Source organism: Chiloscyllium plagiosum, chromosome 5, assembly GCF_004010195.1.
Source record: "Chiloscyllium plagiosum isolate BGI_BamShark_2017 chromosome 5, ASM401019v2, whole genome shotgun sequence".
Taxonomy (NCBI): Eukaryota; Metazoa; Chordata; class Chondrichthyes; order Orectolobiformes; family Hemiscylliidae; genus Chiloscyllium; species Chiloscyllium plagiosum.
The window spans coordinates 110,209,750-110,224,787 of NC_057714.1; the positions used below are offsets into that span (position 1 = coordinate 110,209,750).

The 15,038-nt window shown below is 42.0% G+C and overlaps 1 protein-coding gene across 2 annotated transcripts in view; it reads right to left on the minus strand.

The window, feature by feature from the left end:
- The window catches only part of LOC122550138 (WD repeat-containing protein 48), a 130,018-nt gene that overhangs the window by 47,000 nt on the left and 67,980 nt on the right, over nt 1-15,038 (minus strand). For both annotated transcript variants that reach the window (XM_043690779.1, XM_043690778.1), the window contains exons 6-8: nt 13,140-13,228; nt 12,214-12,315; nt 9,479-9,703 (exon numbers count right to left, since the gene is read on the minus strand). In XM_043690779.1, coding sequence (XP_043546714.1) covers nt 9,479-9,703; nt 12,214-12,315; nt 13,140-13,228 — 416 coding nt within the window. The remainder of the gene's footprint in view (nt 1-9,478; nt 9,704-12,213; nt 12,316-13,139; nt 13,229-15,038) is intronic.

A 15,038-nucleotide genomic window follows, 5' to 3' on the forward strand; every position in this document is an offset into this window, starting at 1 on the left:
GGGAGGGAAATATATCCTTGGTGGTGGGGTCCGTTTGGAGGTGGCGGAAATGACGAAGGATGATACGCTGTACGTGGAGGTTGGTGGGGTGGTAGGTGGGGACTGGTGGGGTTCTGTCCTGGTGGCGACTGGAGGGGCGGGGTTCAAGGGCGGAGGAGCGGGAAGTGGAGGAGATGCGGTGGAGAGCATCATCAACCACGTCTGAGGGGAAATTGCAGTCTTTGAAGAAGGAGGCCATCTGGGTTGTTCGGTATTGGATTTGGTCCTCCTGGGAGTAGATGCGGCGAAGGAATTGGGAATATGGGATGGCGTTTTTACAGGGGGCAGGGTGGGAAGAGGTGTATATTTTCCAGTTTTACCAGACTGCAAACTAAAAGTGTCTTAAAAATAAGTTTCTTTTCCCCCTGAATTTCTTGACTATTTTATGTTGATGTTTTTCATCACATGGAAAGATTCTCTGCAATTCACTGCCAAACCTTTCATTATTTCAAAGATCTTTATTAGATACCTTCTCAGCTGTTTTAAGCAAAAGAACAAAGATCCAGTCTGTTTATCCTTTTCTGAAATGTTGTGCCCGATTGAACCAAGGTTCAATACAGGTTCAGCTCAACTTTCTTAATTGCTAATTTTATCCTTCTAGAAACATAAGAACATAAGAAACAGGGAGCCAGGGTAAGCCATATAACTCCTTGGGACTGTTCGGTAAAATCACGACTGATCTGATGGTAGCCTTAACTCCATTTCCTGCCAGTTCCCCCATGATCAAACTCGAACTCAACTTTGAATATATTCAATGACCAGCCTCCAATGATTGCTAGGAAAGATAATTCCAAATACCAACCACTGTCAGAAGACATTCTCTCAGCTCCATCTTAAGCGAGAGACACCTTATTTTAAAAGTCTGCATTCACTAGTTCTAGAGCTCCCATGAGGGGCAACATCCTCTCAGCATCTATTCTTTCAATCTCACTCAGAATCATCGATGTTACAAATAAGATGGCCACTCGTTCTTCTTGAGATAAGGTCTAGTGCTTGGTTTTCTTTATGGCCTTGCTAACCTGTGATATCATTTTGTTGCTAGTGTCTAAGTGCACCAAGATTCCGCTATTACTCAATCGCATTTAGATTTGTACCTTCCAAGTAATTAATGAGTTTATTATTCTTCAATTGTCTGAACTTAATCTGTCAATTATTTGCCCATCCTCTAACTTTATTAATGTCTTCCTATAATGTCTTCTACTGAAATATAAAAGTAAAAGTGTGATTAAACAGGCAATTAAACATCAAACAGGGGACTTTCACTTGGATGTAGGGAACATGGCTGAGATGTTAAGTTAATACAAAAGAGAAGGATACTGCCCAAGCCATGATGAGAGAGGAGAAAACACCATCTCTACAAGGGTTTAAATTTAATAAGGAAGAAGTCTTAGATAGATTGTCAGTTCTTAAAGTACATCCCATCTGCTTTAGTCTTGCATGCTAATTTATGTGGGTCTTTCTGAAAGGCTTTCTAAAATCCAAATCCACCAACTGGTTCTCCCTTAAATATTCCACTAGTAACAGGCTCAAAACAAAAACCTCCAGTAAGTTTGTCAAATATGATGTGATTTTTCTTTTATAAATCCTTGTTAATTTTGTGTAATCCCATTGTAAATTTACAAATGCCCTGCTATCATATCCTCATAGTAGACTATGAATTTTAAAAAAAATTAATTCATGAGATGTGGCTGTTACTGGCCTGACCAACATTTATTGTTGTACCCAACTGCCCAGAGGATAAGTTCAAACTTCACAAAATCACATTAGCCTAGACCTCTGGATGACAGGTCTAGTGACATGAACATTATACACCACCTCTCCCAAATGACATTAGACTAATTAGCGTGTAATTCCCTGTTTTCCTATTTTTTTTTAAAAATAGTGGGACTACATTTGCTACCTTCCGATCTGCCAGGAATGTTTCAGAATTTACAGAATTTTGGAAGATGACAACCAAACCATTCATGATTTTCATGGCTGCCACCTTTAGGAGTTGGGGATGTAGATTTTCACTTTCAATCCCATTAATTACTCCAGCAGTTTTTTTAAAAAAACTAATACTAACTTCCTCCTCCTAAATTGACTCTTGCTTCTCAATCATTTCTGGAAAGTTATTTGTCTTCTTCTGTGAAGAACAGAACTGAAACGGTTATTCAATTGCTATGCCATTTTCTCCTCCAATAATTCTCCTGTTTCAGACTGTAAGTGACCTACATTTATCTTCACCAGCCTTTTCCTTTTTACATACTTAAAAGCGGACTCTAAAAGCTTCTGTACATTCCTTGCAAGTTTACTCTCAGACTCTATTTAGCCCCCAGTCAATCACTTCGCTCTCCTTTGATTTCTAAACTCCACCCAGTACTCAGACTTGCTACTATTTTTCTAGCAACTCTACGAGTCTTCTTTGGATTGAATACTACAGTTACTTTCTTTTGTTAGCCATGGTTGGGCCGCTTTATTGGTTATATTTTTGTACCAGAATGGAAGGTATAACTGGCACAATGAATGCCTTCATTTCTAAATGTCAGCCATTGCCTATCTGCTGTCATGCTTTAATGAAGTTACCAACTGGTTGTAGCTAACCATGCCTCATAACTTAGTAGTTCAATTTGTTTCTTATTAAGACCCTAGTTTTAGGCTGGGCTACTTCAATTTCTAAGCTAAATGAAGAATTCTATCATATTGTGGTCAGCCTTCCCCAGTGATCCTTGCATAAAAATATCAATTAAATCCCTTCTCACTGCACAATACCACATTTTGGGCGGCACGGTGGCACAGTGGTTAGCACTGCTGCCTCACAGCGCCAGAGACCCGTTTTCAATTCCCGCCTCAGGCGACTATGTGGAGTTTGCACGTTCTCTCCATGTCTGTGTGGGTTTCCTCCGGGTGCTCCGGTTTCCTCCCACAGTCCAAAGATGTGCAGCTCAGGTGAATTGGCCATGCTAAATTGCCCACAGTGTTAGGTAAGGGGTAAATGTAGGGATATGGGTGGGTTGCGCTTCGGCGGGTCGGTGTGGACTTGTTGGGCCGAAGGGCCTGTTTCCACACTGTAATGTGATGTAATGTAATCTAATCTACGACAGACTCTTCACTAGTTGGCTCCTCAGCATACTGGCCTTTTAAAAAAAACAATTTAGGAATTCAGCCATTGTTTCTAATGTGATTTACTTGGTCTATGTATACTAAAGTCACCCATGATTCCTGTACCTCACTAATTGCTGGTTGAATGCCATCCCCTACCATCCTGCTACTGTTTGGAGGCCTTCAGACAATACCCATAATTGCTCCCACCGCTTTGCTTCTTGGCTTCACCCAGATGATTTTCACAGTCAATATCCTTCACCACTATTGCACTATTCCTTTAGTGATAAAACATTAATTACCTACTTTTCTTTTTCCCTATCCTTGCTAAATATTGAATATCTCTGGATATTTAATTCCCAGCCCTAATCACCCTACAGCCATGTACTGTTAATTGCAATCATATTATATTTTCATGTCTATTTCTACTGTCAGTTCATCCATTGTAGAGTGAATGCTGGATGTATTCAGACACAGTACCATCATAGAGATGTACAGCACACAAACTGACCCTTTTGGTTCAACTCTCCCATGCCAACCAGATATCCCAACCTAATCTAGTCACATTTGCCAGCACTTGGCCTATACCTCTCCAAACCCTTCCTATTCATATACCCATCCAGATGCCTTTTAAATGGTGCAATTGTCCCAGCCTCCACCACTTCTTCTGGCAGCTCATTCTATACATGCACCACCTTCTGCGTGAAAACGTTGCCCCTTAGATCTCTTTTATATCTTTCCCCCTCACCCGAAACCTATACCCTCTAGTTCTGGACCCCTCCCCCACCCCAGGGAAAAGACCTTGCCTATTTACCCTATCCATGCCCTTCATGATTTTATAAACCTCTATGAGGTCACCCCTCAGTCTCCAACACTCCAGGAAAAACAGCCCCAACCTATTCATTCAACTCCTCTCTATAGATCAAACACTCCAACCCTGCCAACATCCTTGTAAATATTTTCTGAACCCTTTCAAGTTTCACAACATCCTTCAGATAGGAAGGAGACCAGAATTGCATGCAATATTCCAAAAAATGGCCTAACCATTGTCCTGTACAGCCACAACATGACCTCCCAACCCCTGTACTCAATACTCTCACCAATAAAGGAAAGTATACTAAACGTTTTCTTCACTATCCTATCTACCTGTGACTCTACTTTCAAGAAGCAATGAACCTGCACTCCAAGGTATCTTTGTTCAACAAAACACTTTTTTTGTGCTATGGACCTATTTGCTGCCAGCAGTAATTTGCTCTGCTTTCAATTTTTCTCTTCAGTTTCTCACTTTGTTTCCTTTCTTGTTTCTCCCTACTCCAATCCCCCTGCCACTTGAGTTTAAACATTCCCCACAGTATTAGTAAATGATTTGGGAGGACATCAGTCCCAATACAGCTTGCCCATGAAAAAAGACAGTTTCTTGTTGCCTGCCATTTCAATACACCAAACTGTTCCTTGGCCAACATCTGTTTCAGACTTGCTGCAGTGCTCCAGCAAAGTTCAGCGCAAGCTGGAATAACAGCACCTCATTTTCTGCTTGGGATCCTTGCAGCCTTCTGGACTCAATATCCGGAACAAGAACAACAAGAACAAAGAAAATTACAGCACAGAACAGGGCCTTTGGCCCTCCAAGTCTGCGCCAATCCAGATCCTCTATCTAAACCTGCCGTCTATTTTCTAAGATCTATCTCCCTCTGTTCCCTGCCCATTCATATATCTGACTACATACATCTTAAATGACAGTATCGTGCCTGCCTCTACCACCTCCGCTGGCAACGCATTCCAGGCACCCACCACCCTGTGTGTGAAGAACTTTCCACGCATATCTCCCCTAAACTTTTGCCCTCTCACTTTGAACTTGTGACCCCTAGTAATTGAGTCTCCCACTCTGGGAGAAAGTTTCTTGCTATCCACCCTGTCTACACCTCTCATGATTTTGTAGACCTCAATCAGGTCCCTCCCCCCCCCCCCCACCTTTAACCTTCTTCTTTCCAATGAAAATAATCCTAATCTACTTAACCCGTCTTCATAGCTAGCACCTTTCATACCAGGCAACATCTTGGTGAACCTCCTCTGCACCCTCTCCAAAGCATCCACATCCTTTTGGTAACGTGGCAACCAGAACTATACGCAGTATTCCAACTGTAACATCAGCTGCCAACTCTTGTACTCGATACCCTGTCCGATGAAGGAAAGCATGCCGCATGCCTTCTTGACCACTCTACTGGCCTGCGTTGCCACCTTCAGGGAACAATGGATCTGAACACCCAGATCTCTCTGTACATCAATTTTCCTCAGGGCTTTTCTATTTACTGCACAGTTTGCTTTTGATTGATTTTCCAAAATGCATCACCTCGTATTTGTCCGAATTGAACTCCATCTGCCATTTCTCTGCCCAGCTCTCCAACCTATCTATATTCTGTTGTATTCTCTGCCAGTCCCCTTCACTATCTGCTACTCCACCAATCGTAGTGTCATCTACAAACTTGCTAATCAGGCACCCTCCAACTTCCTCCAAATCTTTTATGTATATCATAAACAACAGTGATCCCAGCGTGGATCCCTGTGGAACACCAATTGGTCACAGGTATCCATTTTGAGAAAGTCCTTTCCACGACTACTCTGTCTCCTATTGCCCAACTAGTTCTTTATCCATCCAGCTAGAACACCCTGGACCTCATGCAACTTCACCTTCGTGAGCCTACCATGGGGAACCTTATCAAATGCCTTACTGAAGTCCATGTATATGACTTCCCTTCTCTCATCAACCAACTTTGTCACCTCTTCAAAGAATTCTATTAGGTTTGTAAGACATGACCTTCCCTGCACAAAACCATGTTGCCTATCACTGATAAGCCCACTTTCTTCCAAATGGATATAAATGTCCTATCGCTCAGTATCTTCTCCAGTAGCTTCCCTACACGGACGTCAGGCTCACCAGTCTGTAATTACCTGGATTATCCTTGCTACCCTTCTTAAACAAGGGGACAACATTAGTAATTCTCCAGTCCTTCGGAACGTTAACCGTGTTCAAGCATACTGCAAAGATATCTGTTAAGGCTAGCTATTTCCTCTCTCGCTTCCCTCAGTAACCTGGGATAGATCCCCATACAGACCTGGGGACAAGTCCACCTTGATGTCTTTTAGAATATCCAACACTTCCTCCCTCCTTCTGCCAAATTGACCTAGAGTAATCAAAGATCTATCCCTAACCTTAACATCCACCATATCCCTCTCCTCAGTGAATACTGACGCGAAGTACTCAATAAGAATCTCACCCCACTTTCTCTGATTCCACACGTATCTTTCCTCCTTTGTCCTTGAGTGGGCCAACCCTTTCCCTTGTTATCCTCCTGCGCCTTATATATGAATAAAAGGCTTTGGGGTTTTCCTTAACCCCACTCGCTAAGGGTATCTCATGACCTGTAGCTGTATGATGTGGGATCTGGCAATGTGAACAGCAACGACCACATCTGCAGCAAGTGTTGATGTGCAGATTAGAATTGATGATCTAGAATCTGAGCTTCAAACACTGCAGCACATCCGGGAGGGGGAAGAGTTACCTGGACGCCTTGTTTCAGAAGGCAGTCACATCCAGTAGACGAAATAATTCAAATTCAGTAAGTGATCAGGGACAACAGGGTGTGACTGTAAGTGAAGCAGGTAGGGGGATTCTGAGTTCAGGACTGAAGGAGCCTCAGCCCTTGACCTTGTCCAACAGGAATGATATCCTTGCTCCCTGTATGGATGAGGGAAAGGGCTGTGGACAAGATGAGCCAGTTGACCACGGCACCATGGTGCAGAAGGCCATTCAAGAGGGGGGAGCAAAAAGACAAGTAGTTGTTATAGGGGATTCTATAAGGAGGAGGACAGATAGTATCCTTTGCAAGCCGGATCGGGGGTCCTGCATGGTGTGTTGCCTGGCCAATGCCAGGGTGTAGGACATCACCGGCCGGCTTGAAAGGATATTGCAGAGGGAGGGAGTAGATCCAGTTGTTGCGGTTCACATTGGCACAAGCAACATAGGCAAGGCTAGGAAGGAGGACCTGTTTGGGGAGTATCAAGCACTAGGAAGGAAATTGAAGAACAGGTCCTCGAGGGTCATAATCTCTGGATTACTGCCCGAGCCACGTGCGAATTGGCATAGGGATAGGAAAATTAGGGAAGGAAACACGTGGCTAAGAGATTGGTGTGGGTGAGAGGGATTGCATTTCATGGGACATTGGCATCAGTTTTGGAACTGGGGGAATCTGTACCAATGGGACGGTCTCCACCTCAACCGATCTGGAACCAATGTTCTGGTGAAAAGGATAAATATGGTGGTTACTAGGATGTTAAACTTGTGAGTTGGTTGGAATGGAAAGGGAAAGCAACAGGGATTATGGAGTCAACTAGAAAGATAAGCAGCAGGTTAGCACGTTTGCAGGGTTTAAGTTCAAGGCAGACTAGGAATAAAGCAAGCAAGGAAGGAAGGATAACGTAGGACATATTACTAGAGATTTTGGAAATCATGAGGATAAGAAAACTGGAATTAAGGCTTTACCTGAATGCTTGTAGTATTCATAACAAAGTAAATGAATTAACAGCACAAATCATCGTGAATGATTATGTGGTAGGCACCACACAGATGTGGTTGCAGGGGGTTCAGAAGTGACAGTTAAACATCCAAGGAATTACAACTTATCGAAAAGACAGGGAGATGGGCAGATGGGATGGGGATGCCTTGTTAGCTAAGAATTAAATTAAATCTATGGCACTGAATGACATAGGGTCAGATGATGTGGAGTCTGTGTGGGTGGAGTTGAGGAACCACAAAGGCAGAAAAACCATAATGGGAGTTATGTACAGACCTCCTAACAGTGGTCAGGACCAGGGGCACAAGATGTACCAGGAAATAGATCGGGCATGTCAGAAAATAAAGGTCAGGTGACCATAGGGACCTCAATTGGCAAATGGACTGGGTGAATAATATTGCCGGTGGACCCAACGAAAGGGAATGCTTACAGGATGGCTTTTTGGAGCACCTTGTGATGGGGCCCACAAGGGAGCAGGCTATTCTGGACTTAGTTCTATGTAATGAGCCAGACTTTATAAAAGATCTTAAAGTAAGGGAACACTTAGGAGGCAGCAATTAGAATATGGTAGAGTTCAGTCTGCAGTATGAAAGAGAGAAGGCAAAATCGGATGGAATGGTGTTACAGTTAAATAAAGGTAGTTACAGGGGCATGAGAGAGGAACTGACAAAAATCGACTGGAAACAGAGCCTAGCAGGGAAGGCAGTACATCAACGGCAGGAATTTCTGGGTGTGATGGAAGACACAGTACAAAGGTTCATCCTTCGATGACTGGAGGAAGAATGCCTCATCTTCTGCATTGGGACCCTTTAATCACAAGACATCAACAGCGACTTCACTCGTTTCTAACCCTCCAACCCGGCACTGTCCTCTTGACTGGATCTGTCCATCTTTCTTCCCACCTATTCACTCCACCCTATTACCATTATCCCCCATCTGCATCCACCTATCACCTTCCCAGCTATCTTCCTCCCTCCCACCTCTAAGTTATCTCTCAGCCCTCTTTCTCCCACCCATCACATTCCTGAAGAGATTATTCCCGAAATGTTGACTCTTCTGCTCCTCAGATGCTGCCTGACCTGCTGTGCTTTTCCAGCACCACACTCTTGACTCTTTCCTACAATGAGGAAACTAAATCAGATACGGGGGAGCATCAGTTTTGTGGAATACATCATAAAGTTTGCCAACATGACCCCAACTGTCCATGTGCTTGCCATTTTCTCAAGGTGACCTTTCTGCCCTAGGACCGCTACAGTGTTCTAGTAAAGACCATAGCCAGCTGAAGGAACAGCACCTCACTTGCATTTAGATTCTTTACATACTTTGGGCTCAACATGGAGGTCAACAAAGCACAAATTCTGTCCTCCATTTTGATAGTTTCCCCTCCTCCTTAGTATCCGTACCTTCTTTTTCATGCTTTCCCTTCAGTCAGAGTTCATCTTTAGTCTGTCATGAGCATCTACACTTACCCCCTTCACAATAACAAAAAAGTCCCAAGATTTCCACCTTTCTCATCTATTCCAAAGAATTATTGGACTCAAAATGCTAACTATGTTTCACTCTCCACAGATACTGTCTGCTGGGTTTTCTTTTTACACCACAATTTTATATTGCTTCCTATTTGAGAGTTCAGAAGGTTGAGTTTTGTTCGTAAATAGGAAAGTACATTGATAGTGTTCTGCTTACTATTTTCACTGCTTTACCTTTGGTCTGTCTGCAGTCTTCTATCTATTTTACTTGAGCACGGCAGTGTTGCCAAAAGTTCTGCCCAATTTTTACGGCTGTACCTTGAGAACTGGTGCTTTTTCCTCACAAATCAGAACTCTAATATCTGGGTTCCGGAGGTCTGTGCAGTAGATTTTGCGGTCTCGCCCTCCCGAGTAGACATGCGTAAAGGCTTCATTGACTTGCAGTGCCCAAACTCCTTCATCGTGGACCCTATACGTTGCTATGCACCTCTGCTGTCCCAAGGACCACAGGCGGATGGTCCCATCAGAACTGCCAGATAAACACTAAGGGATAAAAATGGAATGATGCTGTTATCAACACCAAAAACAAATGTTAAATTGTCACTTTTATTGGCTTGTGGAATGTGGATATTGCTGGATTGGCAAGCACTTATTATGCATCCCTAATGGCAAACAGAGTTGGTGTGGTGGCCCACTCTTCACACAGAAACCATAGACAAATTAATACAGCAAACTTTTTATTAACCAGCATCTAGAGGGGCCAGGAATGGGCCGGTTTATCAAAAGGTCGTGTAAAAACATAAATGTGTATAGGGGGTCATACACCGTGTGGGCGGCACGGTGGCACAGTAGTTAGCACTGCTGCCTCACAGCGCCAGAGACCCAGGTTCAATTCCCGCCTCAGAGGACTGACTGTGTGGAGTTTGCACGTTCTCCCTGTGTCTGTGTGGGTTTCCTCCAGGTGCTCCGGTTTCCTCCCACAGTCCAAAGATGTGCAGCTCAGGTGAATTGGCCATGCTAAATTGCCCGTAGTGTTAGGTAAGGGGCAAATGTAGGGATATGGGTGGGTTACGCTTCGGCGGGTCGGTGTGGACTTGTTGAGCTGAAGGGCCGGTTTCCACATTGTAATGTAATGTAATCTAATCTAATACACATCACTGTTGTGCTTTATTTACTGCATAAATCACTTAAATAATAATGCAACTTTGCCTTAAACAAAACTTACCAGTAGAGAGCTTTCTCACTTGTACCCTCAACTTGGAAATCACAGAGATCGCAAAAACACAATAAACTTCCAACATTTGAGGTATGTAATTTTTGATGCTTTACCAAGAGTGCCAGTTAAAACAAAGTTTGCTGTATTCCATTTTCACATAAACACAGTCTATTGTGTCAATTGTGTGCAAGGTTCCTCCAACTCCTAGCTATCAATGAAATATTATGTTTACACTTGGCATCTTGCCACAACAATCAGGCAAAGATCAGTATATAGCTTATTGAAACAATATTCCTCAGTACCACAGGAATCCCCAGTGTTGAACTGTTCTCAATTTTGTGACACTGACAAAAAAAGTATCACATTAAACACTCCACTTGCTATTAGCTACTTTTATGACAGTCAACAGACGAGATTCATGCATGAGGGGTGCCTATAATTTAGGTGCAGTTCCTGATGATAGGTATCTATTCAAGGATCCAAGTCAATCAGAGCAAAAACAAAGTATGTTCCAAATTGTTTAAATACAGTTTTCACTGATAACCTTCTTAAATTTATTTTTAAATGCAACAAGTCCCAGAGGACTCTGGGTTTATATTCGATGGATTTTAGAAGGATTGGGGGGGGGGAATCTAATTGAAACATACAGAATACTGAATGGCCTGGACAGGGTAGATGTTTCCATTGGTAGGAGAGACTAGGACACAAGGGCATAACCTTAGAGTAAAGGGAAGACCTTTTAGAACGGAGATAAGGCAAAACTTCTTCAGGCAGAGTGTGGTGAATCTATAGAATTCATTGCTGCAGAAGGCTGTGGAGGCCAAGTCACTGAGTATATTTAAGACCGAGATTGACAGGCTCTTGAGTATCAAATAGATTAAGGGCTATGGAGAGAAATCAGGAGAATGGGGTTCAGAAACCTATCAGCCCTGATTGAATGGTGGAGCAAACTCAATGGGTTGAATGGCCTAATTTCTCCTTCTATGTATTATGGTCTCAATCTCAAGGAGAATTAAATCAGGCCACGTGGTTTATGTAGGTAGTGAGGAAAAGAGGAGAACCCCAGGTAAGGTAACTGCATGCATCAGTTTGCAACTTTTATGTTAACTATTTATTTTTTAAGTTACGAAATGAGCTTGCAAAAATGTAAAAGAAAACATGATACTACATGTTTTAGTCATTTGTTCTATTTTTACTCAAGTTGGGCTCGTACTTAAAGCTCAAGATCAATATACTTTAACATTCTTTAGCTGCGTTGTTAAGGAAAAAAAGAGTACAGTCAGAGTAGCCAAAGGAAACAATTTGCAAAGGACTCCACGTATTACTCAAGTGCAGTAAATTGTTCTTCTGGAAGTAAAACCACTATGATAGACAGAACAAGGCACACATACAGGGATAGACCATAAACAAAGACAAATTCTAGAGTAAAATCACTTATTCAAAATCTAAACGCAGGTTGGAAACGTATTGTACCATAAATATTTGCTGGGAATGGGAATCGGTCAATGGCTCTTCAATATGCCAACATCACAAAGTGAATAAGTACAAAGTCCATTATCTTTAAAATCCTAATCATTACTTTGCAGTACTCAAAAGATTCAAAAATAACAACTGTTATAACTTAATATTAAAGAAATAGAAAAAGCTACACTATGGCAACAGTGAGCGAGAGAGAGAAAGAAACAAGTTAAAAGGCAGAAGGGGATGACAAAAGCAGCAGGAGAAGGAGAAGGAGAAGGAGAAAACAATTTAAATTTATATAGCACCTTTAGCCAAGGTTGACAAAGAGTAATATAAAATGATCTTTATGAGAACACTAACAAGAAATATGGAATACCTGTGTGCCATCTCGGTTCAACAGTAGAGCTTTCACGTTATCAGTATGACCTTTAAGCTTCATCAGTTTTGCACACGATCTGGGATCCCATACTCTCAGAACCTGTTAATGACAACCAATATCTCAATACTACTTCAGAACTGTTGGGACAAGCAACATTAGCCCTAAAAACAAGCAAGATTTGTCTTGAAGAGGTTCTCCTCCTCGCTCCATAAGAATCTCAGGGAGTCTCTCGCTCTCACTGCAACCCCCAGGGCAGCTCCTCTGCCCTGAAGCTCTTCCTCTTTGCTACCTTCCCCACCCTCCCCTCTGACCTATCACCTTCACTCCCCACCCCCAATTCACCTATTGTACTCTTTGCTACCTTCTCTCCACCCCCACCCTCCTCCTATTTATATCTCCACCCTGGAGGCTGCCTGCCTCCTTTCCTGAAGGGCTTTTGCTCCTCACATGCTGCCTGACCTGCTGTGCTTTTCCAGCACCATTCTAACCTAGACTCTGATCTCCAGCATCTGCAGTCCTCACTTTTGCCTTCCAACATTATTTACCAATTCTTAAATTCAAACATCAACTCTAAGCAAACCAAATAGAAGACAATTACACCACATTCTTAGATAATATACAGTACACAAAACAAATTTCAAAAAAACTGACATTGTTCACTAGTCGCTTCTTACATTTAGCGCCCAATGCAACTGCAAAGTATAATTTCCCCATTCACACCTGCAAGTTTTTGTGTGTGAAATTTAATACATGCATTGTTTTTTTGCCCCAACTTTAATTGCATGGAACCATTAAAAAAGGTTAATCAAAAGTTCAAGTGCTATTTGATATTGGAGATATGTGAAACATATTTGAGATATGTGAAGAGATCTTCTCAGCTACATGAACCAAACAAGCGTGGCTTTCTTCATAATTTAACTTACTTTTTCAGTAGATCCTGAAACGATTACTGTTCCCATCTGGTTCATTGCAAGGCTATAAATGGAATCTTTGTTCCCACTCAGTGATGATGCTGTTGTTACAAAACAAAAATATGCACTTAGCAATAAAATAGTTTTCCTGTGCAAAGTCCTCACACCTTGATTAATACACCCGAAGATATAATGGGTAGGGGAAACACAGGGAAAGCAAGGCAATAGAATCAGTCTTTCTGCTAATTCTCCTCAAAATTATACTAATTTCCTATGAAACAGACATAAACTGGAATATTTTAGAAATGTACTCCTAGGATGAGGATGTCACCGGCTAGTCCAACATTTATAGAGCATTCCTAATTGCCTTGCGGGCACTTAAGACCGCATTATTGTGGGTCTGAAGTCACAAACAGGCCAGACCAGGTAAGCATAGTGGTTTCCTTCCCAAAACAACATTAGTAAACCAGATGGGATGATAATAAAATCCTGCAAACAGTGGTTCCCACTCTTAGTTAATTTTGTCCATGTTTATTAAGTTCTTGGATAGCTTGTAGTAATCGTTACAAGCAAAACATTTTGTGACGAGATTTGCAGAAGTAGTCAAGATCAATAAACTGCTTTGCAGAGTATAGTAATTATTAGAGTTCAAAAAAATTGCTCCTAACTAATTCTTATGCCAGGTCTAGGGCTAAAAGTCTGACTTTTTGGCATTACTAATTCTTAGAAAGTGTTCAAGTCATTGAGTCATCCTTTTATTTAATCTTTCATGTAACATGGTGTCATTGGCAACGGCAATATCTGTTGCCCATCCCTAACTGTCCTTGAACTGAGTTAGCTTGTTAGGCCATTTCAAAGGACAGCTTAGAGTCAATCACATTACTGCAGGTCTGGAAATACCTGTAGACCAGAACAAGCAGATTTCCTTCCCTCAAACTATATTAGTGAATCAGTCTTTCTAACAATGAAAGCGCTATGCTCACTATTACTGAGACTAGCTTTATAATCCAGATATTAGTTGCAGTGGAATTTGTTCCATGTTCCCAAATTGTTGGCCCAAAAGCATCATATACTAAAACAGTGTGATTATTAGCACATACCATCTCCTTGTACTGTGAGATCCCAGCCAGTCTACAATATTATGGACAAATATATACTCAAATTAACCATTTAATTGCATTCATCTATGACAGTGATTAATCAACTTCCCCTAAATTTGCTAGTCTTTTACCCTAGTGTTAAATAAATTCAAATCACCGCATGTAGCCCATGATTATGTGAAGAGGATAAAACCCCATCAAAGTGAACACAGTACTAAAATTCTGCAAGTCTGTCACTATTACATTTTACTGGAACAATGACACTATATGTTGCGGTTCCGTTCGCCGAGCTGGGAATTTGTGTTGCAGACATTTCGTCCCCTGTCTAGGTGACATCCTCGGGACAGGGGACGAAACACCTGCAACACAAATTCCCAGCTCGACGAACAGAACCACAACAACGAGTACCCGAGCTACAAATCTTCTCACAAACTTTGAATGACACTATATTTCTTCACAATCAAACAGAATAAAAATGAATTAAAACTAGTGGACTGTGATGAACATACAACTGATCCACTCGTTTGCTTCGAGAAAGACTGTGTAACACGCTCCAGCAAGTCTAGTCCATCCATTCCTATATTGACCTGCATGCCAATCCGAAACGTCGATTTCAAAGCTCCTTGGATGCTGCCTGAACTGCTGGGCTCTTCCAGCACCACTAATCCAGAATTTGGTTTCCAGCATCTGCAGGCATTGTTTTTACCTTGCCAATCCATACTTACGTGCCTTCTGAAGACATCTAGCAAGCCACAGCCTCCTACTTTTTTTTTGTTTGAGGACAATTACAAGAAGTTAATAAATGCATTTT